At 35.2% G+C, this 18393-nt stretch overlaps 2 protein-coding genes across 2 annotated transcripts; both read right to left on the reverse strand.

Annotated features, from left to right (window-relative positions):
• Positions 1 to 432: 432 nt before the first annotated feature.
• On the reverse strand, positions 433 to 6095 carry LOC114718407 (Golgi SNAP receptor complex member 1-2). Its single transcript, XM_028903701.1, has 6 exons — positions 5703 to 6095; positions 4079 to 4275; positions 2717 to 2806; positions 2565 to 2636; positions 921 to 1050; positions 433 to 819 (listed from the first exon to the last, which is right to left on the reverse strand). The coding sequence occupies exons 1-6, from the start codon at positions 5818 to 5820 to the stop codon at positions 722 to 724; spliced, it is 705 nt and encodes a 234-aa protein (XP_028759534.1). The 5' UTR covers positions 5821 to 6095; the 3' UTR covers positions 433 to 721.
• Positions 6096 to 7745: 1650 nt separating this feature from the next.
• LOC114718469 (uncharacterized) lies at positions 7746 to 15267 on the reverse strand. The gene is made up of 7 exons (XM_028903788.1): positions 14769 to 15267; positions 14570 to 14646; positions 14284 to 14418; positions 13305 to 13359; positions 13102 to 13189; positions 11365 to 11463; positions 7746 to 8047 (listed from the first exon to the last, which is right to left on the reverse strand). The coding sequence occupies exons 1-7, from the start codon at positions 15113 to 15115 to the stop codon at positions 7910 to 7912; spliced, it is 939 nt and encodes a 312-aa protein (XP_028759621.1). The 5' UTR covers positions 15116 to 15267; the 3' UTR covers positions 7746 to 7909.
• Positions 15268 to 18393: the final 3126 nt, after the last annotated feature.

The raw sequence follows: 18393 nt of genomic DNA on the forward strand, positions 1-18393 counted from the left end.
ATTTACAAGCTGACAACTTATACATATAATAAATTTACATATTAACAAAGTCTCTTCAAAAATTTAGACTTGCACAATACGCATTTAGTTTACCGCATGAATATGCTTTTGCCCTATATGACTTAGTTTCAAAGCGCCCTTGACTATTTCATTTCCAAAATGTTCCAGGTGGCTGGTGACGGAACTCCGGCTGCGGTTGATTTTCAAAAAAATAAAAAAGCATTAGCCATTTCATACCAAAATATAATTTCATTTTTATTCCCAAACACTAAACTAAAACTTCAGAATCTTTCACAAACTATTGAAAATTATGTTTTGTGAGACTTCCCTGAAATTTTCCCTTCTTCTTTGGGTGAAAATGGAAAATGGAACATCAATTTATTTTTTTGATGAACCCGGAAGAAAGTTAATAATGTTTATTGCATATGACCGTGGCCGAAAAAATTCAAATTTGAGATTGGAACTAACTAATATTATACAAATCTCTATCCAAACCACAGTCAGTGGCTTCCATCATATAAATCAAACTTACATAAGCGGCATATGAATGATAAAAACTACGATCTACTGACCCATGAATTGGAAAACAAATTAATTATCCGTCAAATAAAAGAAAGAAAAGCAGCAGCAGCAGCTAAATTCAATATAGATAGATTAAAACATCATAATCTTGTATTATCTTTCGCGTTTCAAAATGCATCTTTTCGTCCTTCTATTTTTGTTACTTTGAGAACCAATAAACAATGAGAAACAACGTACAGCCAGCAATCACCGCTGCCAATATAAGAGTGTCCCTCGAGCGTCTTCTTTGTATTGAACCTTAAAGAGCAGAGGAATTAGATTAACAAAATAACAACCGAAAAGAGAGAGTAACAGAACATCAAAAGCAAAGTCAAAAGACACACTGCTTCAGAACATACCAAGCAAGCTTCGAATCATAGGGAACTTATCGCCAAGAAGCTTCACTTTTCCTTGAACATCACCAAACAAAGCCCTTTGAGACCCCAAAACAGCTCTCGTTGCTTGAGCTTGACTAATCACGTCATCAATCTGGGAAGCAGCAAGAATACTAAGGTATGCATCTTCAAAGGAAATACAGAGATTAAAAAAACAAGTTACAAAACAGCTTATATCAAATAAGTTAGTATAAGGCAATCGTCATCTAAGGGTGGTGTAAGCAGTCATATCTGAATTTCAATCAACAACATATCCTTCAAGAATGCTCCAAGTGAAGATATGACCAGCATAACGAACGCAATTATGAAAGCACTATGAATTTACACTCTGTGGAGTAGTATTTTCAGTTGAATAATACTACTTTCCGGAGTTGTTTCCAACAACGATATCAGAGCCAGTCTTTCTTGGGAATGGAGAACCGATACAATGTGTTTGAATCCCGTATGCTGTAGACTGAGCAGAACGTTGAACACTAACCTAGATTCCATACGTTTGATGGAAACAGCTTCAGCTACTCCACAGATTTGAAGTCATATGGAGGTATACACTAAGCAAAGAAAACAAATCCTCACTGCGCATTCGAGAGCCACGGGTACTCTTCTATCAACACTCAATATCTTCCACGCCCCTTCTCTCACCAGCTCTCACATAATATATCCGCTCTATTCTAACTGTCAAACGAAAGATGCCAAAAACACCCCTCCCCATGTGTTTAGAACCTATATTCTAACATCGGGCTTTAAGCCCCTGTCCAACAGAAACCAAGTAAAATTATGTTAGAATTCCTACACAAAAAGCATATCAAAGAAGGGTGTTGAAACTCGGAATCTTATTTCTTATTCTGTAAAAGTACAGGTTACAAAAATCTATAGAAGTTTACAGAAATAGAAGGCCCACTAAGTCTGGTAGAATAAAAGCATTTAAACTGAATTACTCTAATCGGATGAAATCTGGGATATATAAGCAGAAAGTAGACTAGGCTAAAACTAATAACTACAGCTACTTAGGCATAGAAGGAAGGCCCAACACAGTGTCACAGGGGTAAGACGGGAATTAACAAGATGGTTATGACAGAATTTGGGGTAAAGGGGGTACTGCTAAATCTATGATCTACACTTGTCACAAGGAGCGGTGGCCAATAACTAGATGATTACAGTGTAAATAAAAGGGGTCGCTAGTGTGAATGTCTAGTGAAGGTCCAAAAGGAATGCTGCCAAAGTTGAATTGCCAGGTCTAGGTTTCTTTGTCCCTGCTTCCTATTTTTTCTAGTTTGTGCCACTCATTTCTGGGTGGTCTGTTGCTGCATTTCTGGTTTCCTATCAACATAATACATCAATATGCAAACAGCTCCTGTAGATCACAGCAATTTAGCGTTATGCTATCAAATTGAGTTTTGAGTCTACAAGAACACTTTCCCTTAGAATCTTCTTCACCTTCAGTCAGACTTGAAGCACAATGAGAAGAATGGGTACAAGCAGCATCGCTAGAATCTTCCGATTTACAGCATACATTTCAATCAATATGAACAACCAAGAACCAACTATAAACAATTCTGGTCTCACATGTTAAGAATCAATGAACTGTCTAACAATAGAATATATACTTACATGAGATATACTTCCATGGATTGCAGATCTCTCCCGTAACAACTGCATCCTTGGTGACATACTTCCTGATGCCTGCCAGAGGAAGGAAAATCTAATACAGATAGGAAAAAAATCAATCATATAATTTGATTTATATGATGCCCATTGCCCACCTTAAAATCACTAATGTCATCCCTAACTGAACTCAAAAGCTCCGCATGTTCTCTCATTGAGTTTATGTTCCCCTTAATACGTCTAAATTCCTGAAAAGAATAACAACATTCAACATGGCAAAAACATTAAGTCGGCTCTGTAGTATAAATGAGAAGCATGAGATAAGCCTACAACATTCAACATATGCTTGCTTCGTAGGAGGAAAATGAAATAGAATAAAATGAATGTACCAATTTTTCATCTCATCATGGGCATATTGATTACTCTCATTAATAAGACAAGAGTAGTTTAATAATGGAACCAACAAATTTGTGTTTATTCTTAGGGAAAATGGAAGTTTAAAGGAGAACGAGTTTATGCATAGTCGTACATAAACTAAAAGAGAATGTTAAGAGGTCACTTTTCTTCCACATCATGTTTTTTTACCCAATTTGACTCTTTCCAAGTACATTATTTTCCATAGTAGTCAATTCCTTCCCTCTTGCACTGATGCTAACGTGATAGAATAGATTAAATAAAATTTTATACATACAAGTTGAAATGACATAATGCTGAGTGCGACATGGAATTGTTGCAAATCGTTTGCACTGAACTTTAAAGTAGTAATATGGTGACTAATGACAAGTGACATTTCATTGAGAGCTTTTTTTTTTTTTTTGGGGGGGGGGGGGAGTTATCAAGTAGTGATAAATTCAGTGCTTATATACCCCAAATAATATGAAGGAAGAGCTCATTAAGTATTAACATGAGCACTTCCATTAGCTGCTCCAAAATTTGCTTTAACTTTCAGATCTGATTGGCCCAAAACTTTTTTTTTTTTTTTTTGAAGAAGAAGAGACACACTTGAATCTTGAATGAAAAATAACAGCTCATATGCCAAGATTCATGATCACATATGGCATGACAATCTTAATTTAATCCAAGCACCACTTGTTAGAAGCAAGAAAAATGTACATTTTCCTATAAGTCTGCAAATACCGTCAAGTAAGACTTACGAAACTTTTATCAAATAAACAAAGAACATAAAAGTAAAATGAAAATTATGGATTTCTCTACCAATTAATACTCTAATAGTTTCCCTATGCAAGTGGAAAACGTGAACTAATTGTTTTACTGATCAAAAGCTGAAACTATATCATAAAACAACCAAAAGTAGCGACACATGAATGAAATGATGCTTGACAGAGTGGAGGAGGAAGACCAGGAAGAAAACTCAAAGAAGTTTTCAAACAGGACCCTTCAGTTAATGGTAAATATAAATAGTGGTTTGTTGATACAACACATTGGCATGGTGTGATTATGTATCCAACCACCCCTGATGGAATAAGGGGTATGTTGTTGTTACCTTACACAAATCATACCTGGGTGAACTCATGAAGAATGTCTCTATGCCTAGCTAGTTTCTGGGTTACAGAAGTAGCTGATGCAGCAGATGCAGCACATCTACTCATCGAATCATTTATGTCCAGTAGTTTCTCAAGCAAGGATTGAATTTCCATCTCCATTGACTTCCATGATCTACTAGATCCAAGAGGTGGTGACCCACCTTCCACATAACCTGAAGGAAAAAGTTAGATTAATACACATATATACGACTGTGGCAGAGCTAGAAAATTAAACATCACATTCCAAGGGCCAGAAAATGGTTGAAACCACTCAATTACATACGAATAAACAATAAGCAGTTGAGGACTGACTACAAGCTATATGAAATAATGAAAATAAAAACTCCACTAAAAGTAATAAAAAGCATGATATATAATGCATTTTAGGATATTATAGTCTTCCGTAACTGTATACAATTACTAATCCCAAAGAGCTGTTTAAGCAGCCAACTTGCGAGGCCTGAATATGCTGGAATTCGGTTAAGAATAAATGGTTTATGCTTTCTGGAAGTAACTATATTATCAGGGTTTTCCTTGCAAGGAGACAGCGGTACCAACAGCCAAAAGCCACTATAACCAAAAGAAAAAGATAACGTATAGGAACTGATTAAGAAAGAGAAAATGGCATAAGAAATGACACCTATAGGATAGAAGAGAAGAGATGTAAAATGTGCTCAGAAAAGAAGAGTGCATAACCACTAATGTCTCTACTCTGTTGTAAAGTGACTGTTGTGACATACATTCTGAAAATGGACCGCCAAGACAGAGAAAGAAACAACCAACCAGCTTATAGCTTACAAAGCGAGAGAAAAGGAAACATAACCCCCAGGCCTCACCCAGAGCACGGGTGAAAAATATTGCAGGTATCTTTATCGTTGATATTCATCTTAAGAGAGAAAACCCAATTTTTAAGGCATCAAGCTTCTCCAGAGGAAAATTAGCACTTTCAGTCTACTGTTTTTAGATCTTCTTAACTTGTTAAATAGACCGTTTTCAGCTTACAAACAGGGGTCACACCAAACAACAGAAACTTATCCTGATTTTATTTCTCCTCTAACTTATCTATCCATAAGTTGCATTTGAATGCCAGTTTTCCACCCTATAGCGGCGATCAATAATCATAAAACCTAAGAAGAGACATAGCGAACAAGAAGTACGTTCAATAAATGATCCTAAAAATAAGAGATCCGACCAAAATCATCCGAAGAGTAATAAATGTCTTGCTTTGAATTAAATCTGCTAAGCTGCTTTCATTTTTAAAAAATAAATAAATAAATCTGCTAAGCTGCTTAGCAACCACAAGAATCAGGCAAACGAAATATGAAGAGCAAGTGGACATTTCATTCCCTTCGTAGTGAAAAAAGCCAAGAAGAAGAACGAAATATACAGTATGCCTCGTCAAAATTGGGGTAAACCCCTTCTCTCCAATGCAGACAAATCGTGATTGCAATTCTCAGAGGCGTTCAAGAAAATAAATGGCAATTTGGGGAATCCAATTCAAACCCCCTATATCATACTGCTAGAGTCAACATTCATCCACAGGTGAAGCAGCAAAGCAAGAGTTGAAGAATTGAGTAAGCAGCACATGAAGATAACAAACCTCCTTGTGTGAACCTAGCGCCTAGCTTAGCATAAGAAGACAGCTTGACGTCAAGATCACCCTCGATCTTCCGCGCTTCCTTTCTCAGTTCCTCCCAACCAGATTCTTGCAACTCCATGATCTGATTCGACAAACGGATCTTCTAAAAAACCAAATCCAGATCCTCCGACTTCTCCTTCTTCCGTTATCTTCCGATCACACCTCGTCGAATCGTTTATTACAGTTAAAATTCTGGTGCACTCGCATCAGTTCTCAGGCTTCGCTTGCTCCCTCACATCTCACAATTTCACAAACAGTCAGAGTGGGGCGAGGAGAAGGATCGCCTGCAGATAACCCACCGTAACTAGACCTACAACCTGATATGATATCTTTCGATCTTCATGTGCCCCAGCCCCCCCGGGGTCAGGGGAAGGAGAAGGATCGCCTGCAGAGAGCCCACCGTAACTAGACCTCCGACCTGATATGATATCTTTCGATCCTGATGTGTTTTTTTTTTCCCTGAGAAAATTATAACGAGATCCTAAATAAAAAAATAATTGAAAAATAAATTTCAGACATTATCTCACTGTAAAATTTGTTGTATAGACTGTTGAAATTATTATTAGAAATTTTTAGTAATTATTTTTTTTGTAAGACTTTGACTGTAATTTTCTTTTTTTTTCTCCTAATGTTTTGATGACATCTTGATGTGTGGTTGATTGTTTCCTGTCCAAGAGAGATCAAGGCCACAGACCCCACGTTCACCGGGCCTTCACATGTTGGCAGGCTAAAGACAACGTTATACTCTCGGATAAAATATGCATATATATGGTTAGATTTCTTAAATTCTATGTAACATTAATTAGTCTTCTGGCAAAAAAAAATTAATAAGTCTTGAGAAAATTAATATTTATAACTTTGACTGATGAATGATACAGTAAATATAAAAGTTTAATTCATACAGTAAATATAAAAGTTTAATTTATAAACATTATAAAATTTAATTTGTATGTAACAGAGCTCAACTTGCAGTTATTAAATCTTTTAAAACATTTTAGTATAAAAATAAAACTCAAAAAACGTTTTTATGTTATAAATATTACAATATTAAGTGTGGATGTCCATAACTTTCTAAGAGTTATCTTTTGAGATTCCACACTTAAAAGCCTATAACCTACAACATAAATGGCTTCTTGGGAGTTTTCTATAATTTATACTCATAATCTCCAAATGTTATATATCCTACAATTATGTAGAGTTATTCCTTGTTATAACTCTTAAAAAGAATTTAAGGACTTGTGGCTTATAAATAGTGAGTATGTACCAAGTGGGTGTAAGCTTGAAATAAATAAAAGATTACATCATATTCCTCCTCCAATTGTGTCTTATATATCTTCTCCGTCTCTCTCATCTCAATCCCTTTTTTTTTTTTTACGACACTTTGTACTTAATTTTCTTTAAAATGTATTGCGGCGGTTGCTTTTGTGATTGGAAAATCCAGATAGGATTTGAGCAACGGGAATTTCTCACATATATCCTTGTTATTAATAGTAATTATTAAATTAAAATCATATTTAAATAAGAATTGTATTAACTTATATTTCTCCCATCTACTCTTTGTTGCTTTTTTTTTTTGTAATTATATGTCTATAGGTAATTTTAATTTAATAAATAAAAAATTTTATTCAAACAAAAATCATAATTTATGGCCTTTGAAGCTGGCATCCAAAAAAATCTATAAAAAGCATGATTATCTAAAATTATAATTATTTATTTCTATTTCGAATGGGCACTTAGTGAGAGGAAATGACGCGAAATGTATTTGCGCCATGCGGGGAGCAAGCCCGCCTTCGTTTTCTCTCTTTGCTTCTTCGTCAACTTTCTCGTTTCAAATTAGAGGCTAAAGTGCAAAGGTGCTCTTTCCTTATCATTTCATGTAACTTCAGACCAATTAATTAATTATCTTTCTCTGGAACTCTATATTAAATTTCTTTATCGCTCCTATCCAACCAAGTTCAAACATAAAATACAATCACAATAATAAAACATAAAGAAACACAATAATTTTCATGGTAAGAAAAAATAGTAATTTTTATACTCCAATAAGATTCTTGTCTTGTACAGATTACATTCACCGTGGTTCTGTTAAAAACAAAAAACAAAAAAAATTACTTTCACTGCTATTCTGAAATCCTCTTCATGACGGTATCCAAGGGCAATAAATACATCTAATTGAACGAATCACTTCTGCTGTGAGATGTCTCAGCTAATTGTGTTTGCTCCAGATCCTTTACAAATGTCCGCAGACATCCATTAATGATACGAGGGGCTGCTCCATCACAAAACCGTTTAGCGAGATCCACCGCCTTCAAAACAACCATACATCAGAAAGACCAAGCCATGACAATGAGATTTTAGCTTCACAAAATGATAGACTCTTTTAAAATTCATATCCAAAGGAATAAATTTGAATAAAAAATTGAGAAAATGACTGAAAAATACTTGCTGAATTTTAAAACGACACATGTTATACTAACTATTCTTGTAATGGTTTTAACTTATGAAGATAAGAAATGATGCTCCCATTCTTATTTTTAAAAAAATAATGAAAAGTGGTAAAATTAATTAGAGGGATGATTCCAAAGATATAATAACGGCGCCATTGCAAATAAAAGAAGGAAGTCTCTTTCCTATAAGAATAGGAACAGGGCTGAGTTGTGATATCCGGAAAACAGATAACAACGATGCTCTGTTGACTAACACAAGCATAATACAGAAAACTTTTAGAAGAGTGCCATGAACCTGAACCACCCAATCCCGGAATTGAGGACCTATTGCCCCATTTAGTACACGGCAATGAAGAGAAAGGAAGTGGAAACGGAACATGAATCAACGCTTTCCTACGTTTGGTATATGTGAGGCCCCCTTCGTAGGAAGCCAACTTTCATCAAAATCGATGGAGGTGGCTTCCTTAGCAAGATCCATGGAATTGGTTGAGAAGGACCATTGCACCCTTTGTTGATATTGAGTGGTTCGACAGCATGATGTAAGTGAATGATGGCAACAGCAACCTCCTCCAAAGATGGCAATAGCTTCCCCTTTATCAGTGGCAGCAGAGTCCCTTTCCTCTAGATTGTGGTGATTTGTTTTTTGGATGGATCTTCATGGCGGTGATCATTCTATTTTCTAAACAGCATCAAAGAAGGTCGTTCAGTGAAAAGGCTGGCAACCAAGAAAGTGGTTCATCAAAGAAGATCAAGGCAAAGTTTTGTAATTGCCCACATCGGCAGTTCATAAGTTGGCAGGTTCTCATTTCCTTTTGTATTTGCAATTCTGTTCAGTATGTTAGATTTGCATGACCCATGCACGTGATGATGGCTATATGATGACAAAATCTCCCTCTCCACTAAGTCTCTTCTAGATCTTTCTGCTCTTTCTCTATTCTCTCTGCCCCACTTTTTGTCTGTTTTCTCTATCACTTCAGAGTATGTTGACATCGGTATCAGCACAAATATTTCCTCTGACTGATGGTACACACTCGTAAGCAGCTCTGAAGGAAGTGGAGGATCATCTACGATCAGATATGGATTTTAAGTTCAATCAATTGGAAGCACAGCTTGAAGGGTTTCGAGAAATGCGGATCTAAATGGTTGGACAGCAGGACATGATGCGTAGATGTCCATCCACATGATGGATCTACATATGCCTCGAGATTGTGGATGTAACCAACATGATGATAATTGCCATATTCCAGCTCACGACACCAAGTTAGACTTTTTGATGTTCTCATCTATGGACGTCAACACCTGGCTCGCTAAATGTGAGTGCTACTTCATGTTGGCTATGAAACCTGAGAATTGGAAAGCTCTGTTGGCAAGCATTGTGTTGGATGACACTGCCTACAATTGGTTTCAGCATTTCAAAAATAGTCTAAATGGAGTGGTTTCCTGGGTGACATTCACTGAGGCCATCCGAGTTTGTTATGAGCCTCTGAACGAAGATCCAAAAGAGATCTAGGAGAGAGATAAAAGATGAGAGGAAGAAAATATGCCTCATATATACTATTTTCTCCCAATCAGTAAAATTTTGTCATCATATAGCCATCATCGAGTGCATGGCTCATGCAAAGCTAACAAACTGAACGGGATTACAAATACGAAAGAAAATAAAAACGTGCCAACTTATGAAATGCCACATGCCAGAAATTACAACATTAGAACCCTATCATCTTCTTTGATCTTTGCCCCTTTCACTTCCTACAATGGCTCGGATGATGAAGAGGCAATGGCAAGATTGTATGTGATTTTATTTTTCTGGATTGATTGTTGATTGGGTCTTTGATTTCCTTCCATTTCATTGATTTTTTTTTCCCTTCGATTTTCCGTGTTTCCGAGCTCTGGTGAGGGCTAGTTTTTTTTTTTTTTTTTTAAAACAAGGCATTGTTTCTTCTAGATCCGCCGGTCGCTGGGGGTTTCTAATCTGATGGCTGCAGATGGCTTCTAATGGTTGCTGGCTTCTGCTCTAATGGTTGCCAGTGGTTGTGTCTTGCATGCAGACAGTTGAAGCTATTTTTTTTCCTCTAATTAGGCAAGGGTATCTTGATAATTTACTATTATAAAAACACAACAAATAAAAATTATATCAGGCTTCTATGTATATATCAAACATGTTTTCAAACCTTACTTCCACCCTAATTCCATTTTCATCTCCTTCAAAAGCTCTTCCAGCATACTAAATGAGGCGTATGCCGTAAGCTCCATCAGAGTCCAGAAGAGAATTTTAGACATAATCAGAGAGAAAGTTGCAAAAGCCTGATTGAATGAAGCATGCCATCAAACCCACTCCTAGTCCAAAGAGTGGAGGAGGATATAGCCAAATTAAATGAGCCCATGGCGGTAAGGAAAGGAGTAAGATCTTGCACTCTTCATCCCATTGGGAATTTAGGATCTTCTGATAAATTCTCTGATGGAATTTCAAACGAGAAAGCTCCTAAAAACATTGATGAAGTTCTAGCACAGCCAGAACGGAGAGAAATGGCTAAAAGAATAATGAAACCTGGCCAATTGTTAACCTTCCTGAACGGAAGAAGCCTAGAGGGCGGATTGTCAAGAAACTTTGGCTCCAGCAAAGTTTAACATGATTACAGTTTTGTCATAAGTTACCAAAAATCTAATCGCACTTGTATCAATTTGATACAAAGAATACCTTTTTACTTGGGAGAAGAGATGTACATGGAGATTCCGCTTAGTGTGACAAATCAGCAACAATATATATATTGATATATATACTGATGATCGATTTTAAAACTTAAAAATGAATTGATGCGCCTTTTTCAAATATTCCACCTGATTATATGACTCATTATAAATCTCACTATCATGTAATGCAAAACCACACTGGCAATTAACTCCCGTTGCTAACAAGTAAGAAGATACATTTACCCATTTGTTTTGTTTTAAACCCCAAATGTTCAACCAACAATGAGGTAATGGTGCATACTGGGGACAATACAGCGACCACATTGACACAACCATAAGTCAAACAGAAACCTCAAGCGAATTAAAGAAACTCAATTGAAGCCAGTAAGAAAAGAGTAATCAGAAAAATATGCCATAATAAAATGTACAATGGTAATGGCAATAATGATAGTTATAATAACAATAATAAGCAGATTAAGAGATACCTCATTAATGACGATTTGGTGCCTTGTTCCAAGCACCGCAATTTCAGAAACTGCCAAGTGAAGAATAGAAAGCTCCAATATCCTACCTGATGGCTCGTTCTGAAATGCATCAATAAATAAGATGAAAACTACTATGGGTATTAGCAAAGAAAATAATAGTCACAAATTGCCTATTCATTAAGGCACATGAGCAAGGGGCAAAACAGAGGTAACATGTCAATAGCTGGCCTTACATTTGCCACAGGCACCCACTAAAAGGATGTAAATGGACACAGAAGAGAAGGAACAGAAAAACATATCCAGATCTAATTCTTTGACTAAACTGAAGGTCATGATGAGACAATAATGAAGCTAGGTCCCCCCCATCCGGCAATGAAGGAATTGAGGGGTCTTATAAATGGTTTCCAGATGGTTTGGGGAAGGAAAAAAAACTGAGTTCTTCCACAGATAATGTTTTAGGAAGACAGGTAATTTTGATCCTTTATAGGGGTATTTTAGGAAAAATGTTTTAATTACACCCAGAACCTTGTAATGAGACTTATAACTAGGGACACAACAAATATAAAAATCGAGACTTATAACTGGGGATGGAGGGAGTAGAAGATAGAAAAGGTTAGAGTAACAAGCACAGCAACAAAGCCAATAGACGCATGATACTGCTTAACATGCGTCATATATATGCATTTCTTATGAATACTTGAAGCTGGTTTAAAGCTTGGTTTCTATATTCATTGCATGCAGCGCAGATTTTGCCGTTTTCATCTGGTCAAGAATGTGTTTTCAAGTTAAGCAACACAGCGCAGCAGAAGAGGAATTCAATGAAGTGATCTAATTAAAAGATTGGTAGCTCTAGGTCAAAAGAATAATAATCTACTCAGTGTACCAGCTTCCTTGTCGTTTCATAGGATGCGCTTCATCTTCTGAATTTAAAATGAAGCAAGGGAAAGGGTAGGCTCAATGAAAGGTGAAAGCTGACAAAGCCCACCCACAGCGGTGCCTTAAATATAGGTGATAGAAACTTTATAATATCAGTAAGTGGTTTAGAACAGACACTTTACTCATGATATCGAAAAGAACAAGAAAATCAGCTACTGCGAGTTGCACAAGAGATAGTAAACTTAAATAGTTTATACTTTTCCACATTTGCTAATTTGCTCATCAACACACATCTCTTTGAAATTGGACTGCACAAGAAAGGATCACTCAGTTCACCCAAAGAAAAAAAATATAATGCTCAAGGAAAGGGTCAAGGGGAGAAAGAGTTCAGACCAACAATTTGAAATTTGACTCAGTTAAATGTATAGCAATTGGAGATAGGATAGAGAACCAGAGGGGGGAGAGAGAGAGAGAGAGAGAGAGAGAGGCATAAATAATCAGCCAAGCTCCTGTGAACCTGAAAGTTCAGTTTGAATTATTCTCAAATGGCATATGTTCCTTTCCTAGACAACTCATTCAAGCACTCTTTGTGGTATCATAACACTCAATGTCAAACTAAAGAGTGTTGCCAATGATGACAATCCAAGAAATATGAGGGGACAAATGCATTGTCTACTTTTGCGGGCATCTAGCTAGGGAAGTTCAACATGAACTTCTAGGAATAATAACTGCAGTTTAGCCAAATTTTTAAGACAGAAGTCTTCCCCCTAAAAGTAAAAATGAGAGGCTCATATATTGCACGAATGGAGTTTTGAAGGAGAATTTAAATTTTGAGCACATTATCTATCATAGTTGTGAGACCTTCCAATTTTCTGGAATGACTTTGTTAATGGCAAGGACATGGCTATCCCATCTATCCATAACAGCAACCAACAATTTCCTCGCAAACCTGCAGATAGAGCACAATTCCCCTTTCACTCGCTAGCACACAAAAGCATGTAAATATGCAGTAATGAGGGGTAGGGATGAAAAGCTTTTGTTAAAAGTACCGGTTTACGTGTTACCTCAAAATAAGTTTACTATATACTAGCTTTGGAGGAGCTGCAAGGACTTCTGCTTCTGGTATGAGAAAATAACGTATTAAAACCAGTCTAAAGAGAGTATTTACACAAGGAAAAAGGAAGTAATCAAATTACAAATGCATATTCTGGTAAAAAAATAATAATAATTAATGCATATTTTAGAACAGAGAACTCTTAATTTAGGCAACTATGCAAGTGAAATCACAGGGACATCTCCTATAACCCAAAAAAAAATGACACAATGTACAAAACTGAATTACGTTTATCATACATATAATAGGCAAAATAAAAATAAAAGGTAATGGGCTTTTCCATGAATAAAATGTGCCTGACGTAGAAGGCTTTTAAAACAAATCGAGGTCATATATGCTTACTGTTGAAAAGAACATAGAGAAAGAATAAATCTTGGTTGTAAGTGGATCTTGTCAAGGGTTTTGCAATTTAGTCTAAAGAAATATCAAGACAAGGCCAACTTAGAACATCATATGACCAAATCCTCAACTGAATCAAAAATTGATTACACTTAAAGAAAAGTATCTTTTAGTGTCTCTATAAGTATAAGATAATAAATTTGATATTGCTATCCTGAGACTTAATAACATGAGCAATGAGCATGCCAGGACTTTTAAGCTTGAAACGTCATGAAAACCCAATATTGTAGCTATTGCGTCTTGCTTTAAAACAGGTAGGGACAAAACGATCCAAGTGACAGGCTGATGCAACTGCAACTTCACCAGCAGACCAACATTAATAGAAAACACTGTCATTAAATCATGCTGACGGCATATTTTGATTTGAAATATAATGGATTCGCAGTGCTTACAAATGACAATGAAGCGGTGAGAAACTAGTAGGAGATCCACCAAGAAATTGTAATATGGTTTGGATCCACTTTTGACTTTCTAGTAAATTTCAGAAATTACGACCACTTTTTAATTAAAAGAAATGACTGGTCTGTTACCAATGGCAGACTCCTTTTCATTTTTCTGCAGAAGTTCATTAGCTTCTTCAATTGATTCGACTGTAACAGGTGGCCCTCCAAAACTCATATGATTGTATTCTAGTAGCTTCTCCTTGTCAAAGTCATACCCGAGTTCTGCACATTCACAGGCGATAACAACTTTAAACATAAAACTTAAATATAGCCGAGTTCTTCAAAGCTCGGGCAGATTATCACCGATTGAACCCAGAATTAAGATATTATATGGAAAAAAAAAAAAGCAAAGATATCAAATAAGGGCCGTTACCTCGACGCGCGTTCATACGCTTCTCAAACAGCCGAACTGCGTCCGACCCTTCTAGACAGGCGGCGTAAATTATGGACCTGTGCACCCGAAACTTCGGCTTAACAAACTACAGTGCCTAAGTGAATGCATGTGAATACTTATATAAAGAACTTGGGGGTTTTCACCGGAAAAAAAAAAAAAGTTGGAACGAAGAATTTACAGAGCAAGTTCTCTGGCGGCTCTAGGACTGCAAAACCTCCCACTTTTATCGATCTTCGGCAGCATTTCTCGAGCATATATTTTAGATGAAGAATCATTGGTTTTGCCAAGAGCTTCTTCGAGCGCAAACGCCGAACTGCGGAGAGCAGGTCGAGGGGAGACGGTTGATGTGCTGCTCTTGCGCGAAGATCTGTTGGGATTATGCAGGAATTGCCGGGTGAATGCTGACGATGAAGAATAATAAAAAGAGCGGGGTTGGAAGCTGAGATTGAACTGAGGCTTAAAGTTAATATGACTTGCAGAGGATGACAGTGAAGATAATGAACTGAGCAGCGAGCTTCTATCCATTTCCCGGACTGCCTTGTGTATGGGTCCAACTTCTGGACTTGCTCGAGCTTTCACACGAAAATGGTGAGATAATTGATCATTATCGGATAATTATCGCGGAGGATGCAGTAGCCGGTCCGATTTCCCGTGCCGCGATATGAAGGTGCGTCACAGGATACGAGGGTGCAATTTTACATTCAAGGATGCGGATGCTTATGCATCAAAAAACTAAGTTGAGATTTTGAATAACCAAAATATGATTTGCGTATTAAAAAAAATATTTTAAAATGTTGAATATATCATGAAAAATTTTAAGACACTGCCGAAAATACATCATATTGCTGGATCTACCCTAACAATACATCTGTAACAATTTCATTATATAATTTTTGTGATGAAAATATTGTATGGACTTTGTTTTAAGTACTCCTTCGATCTTTATTATAAGACCTCATTTGACTTTTTATTTGGTCCTAATTATAAGACCCCAATCCATTTTGTCTCTTATATTTATGCATTTTTTCCAAGATAATCCTTCTAATAATGATAGTTTTAGCCAATATATTAATTAGCAAGGATATTTTAGGAATGACAACATTTATTTATTATAAATAACCACTTAACTTACTTCCTTAATCTCCTCAAATAAGTCAATTAGCCAATATATTTGATGCTTTTGTCTGCGTTGCAAATAAGATTATCACCTTTTTAAATATTTTTATTTAGATGCTAGTGTTCTGAAATATATCTACGGACTGATTTTCCCATAAAAAAAAAAAAAGTGAACATGATAGTATTGGTATGTGATATCTGTTGCTTTGCACTGAGTCTCTCAGCGGAAATGAGTTTCTATTTATTTTATTGCGTGGAGAGAAGTTTTTTTTTTTTTAAATAGTCGTCTTACTTTTTTTTTTTGCCAACATAATAGTTGTCTTCATTAAATTACTTCCACCTTCTATTTATATGAAAATTATTTCATAAAGCAATACTTTGGCGGATATTCTAAACACCATCAACTCCAGGTGAACAATCTGTTTTTTGGATGCTGGACTGATGCGAGTTTACTACTCATCCTATCCTTAATATAGAACATATTTATTAATTTTTCTCATATTTATTGTGTTAATTTGTTGAGTTAATTTTAGTTCTAAATATAAAACTTATTTCTCATATTTATTATTATTTTTTAAATTACTTTTATGGATACTCCTTCAGCCATAATCAAGTAAACGAATGAGGAAGGATGTTAAGAAAGATGATTATAGTATTTTAAAAAAAATATGTCATATTTCTTATAATTAACTAACTTACATAACTTCTTTAATATAATCAAATTAGTTAAGTAGGTTTGAGTGCATATTTTTTTCGCGCCCTCCTACTTGGAATATCCTTTGCTATATGCAGTGGTTACTTTTGTTTAATCTTACGACTGCTCAGAAACTAAAACCCCGAGTTCTTTATCTGAAAGGAACTGAAGAATGTATGCTGACTGAAACTCCGTTAAACCCATGGAGTTCCTTTACTAAAAACTGACATCTCGTTCCCCTTAAAAGGAAATTTCGATATGTAATTTTCTTTCATGGTTACACCTGTTATTATGATCTCCCACTCCTTTTCTTTTTCTTTTTTTGTGGAAAATAACTCAAATCAAATTTACATATTTCTTCTTTGGATGTGTGAAAGCTATGCATTGCTGAATCCACAGATCTAAATTAATGCCAAGCTCAGATTATCTGCAAATTCGTTTGGTACGGAAGGCTGCATTTGATATAAATTTTCTTCTGTTTCTTGTGGTTTATATCTAGAACTACTTTTGATAAGTTATGAACTTTTTCTTTCTTTACATGTTAATGCTCATGAATTGTAACCTTCCTTTATCTTATTTATAAATATCATTTTGTTCTGATTAAAAAAATAAAATACTTCAATTCATATAATAAAAACACTATTGTTTCAAGTACTGGCACAACATTTTTAGCTCCCTAATTTGGTACATCGTTTGGATTGCGTAGCTTATATTGTATTTTCTATAAATATAACATGACCAAGTTTTGGTGATGCATTAGCAAAATCAGGATGACTTGATACATGTGAGTGGAAAAATAGCGCGTCAAACCAAACTCACACCTGTAAATGGAATTACAACAAGATAATTATTTACGATACTTATCCAGTTTTAAATGTAAAGTTTATTCGGTAGTATAAATTACATTATAAAATAAGGTTTTTATTTAGAATTGGAGGAGGATTATATTTCATTAATAAATACTGACTTGTTCTGGATAATTTGTGGAGGTTTTCCTCGTAACTTTGAAAAGAATAGGAAAGCATGTTGTCCGATCAAATTGTACTAACTGCGATAGCAAACAATGTGATTTTCCCCAAGTCGAAGGATAACATTAACGTTGTTTTCTCCTTATTACCATGCGTTGATAGTAGCTCGCGGAGCAAAACTTGATTGACTGCTGCATTGTTGACATAGACTCATTTGAATTGCTGAATTCCATCACCGTGTTCAAATGAAAAGCATATCATTTAACTAATTCACGACACAAAAATATGAGGTATGAAATCAACAACCAACATAAGATATTACAAACATACAAAAAAAAAAATTTAAACTTACTCACTTTTACATTTATAAAATATTTATTAAACTTAAAAAATACACAAAAATTATCTCATAAAATGTAAAATAAATTTGTTAGCATTTTTTTAAGGGCCATTCATCCTTCATACCCCCTAAAATTGTTAGATTGTGTTATATATAAAATTCGACCTTTAAAAAAATAAGGCATTTCATACATTAATCATCATTTCTAATTTATATTATGCAAAATTATTTTCACCCCTTTCATCGCATGAGGTCTATATTATTTTAGCATTAATTTTACATGTCAGTATAAAAAATAAAAATCAAAAGCAACTCAAAATATAAATAATACAATGCATCTAAAAAGGTGAGAATCGTATAAGTTTAAGATCAGGTATCAACGGGATATGTGTTCATTTTCTTACTTAGTAAAAACAATTCCTAAAATTTTAATATATATTTAACATAACTCTTAACACTGTTAAAATAAAAAACATTAGCTACACATCATAAATTCATCATTTATTTCATACATAAATATAAAAAATAAAATTAATAATATGTAAATGTATAAATAATACAATTTATTAAAAAACTGAAAACCCCTCAATCAACAGTAGGTATAAAGAAGCGACACTTGTTGGCTTTCTCATTTAGTAAAAATAATTTCCAAACTTTTTAAGTGCAAATCCATAATAAAAAACAC

The sequence above is a fragment of the Neltuma alba genome, unplaced genomic scaffold, assembly GCF_004799145.2.
Source record: "Neltuma alba isolate B1F8T4 unplaced genomic scaffold, ASM479914v2 tig00011850_pilon, whole genome shotgun sequence".
Lineage (NCBI taxonomy): Eukaryota > Viridiplantae > Streptophyta > Magnoliopsida > Fabales > Fabaceae > Neltuma > Neltuma alba.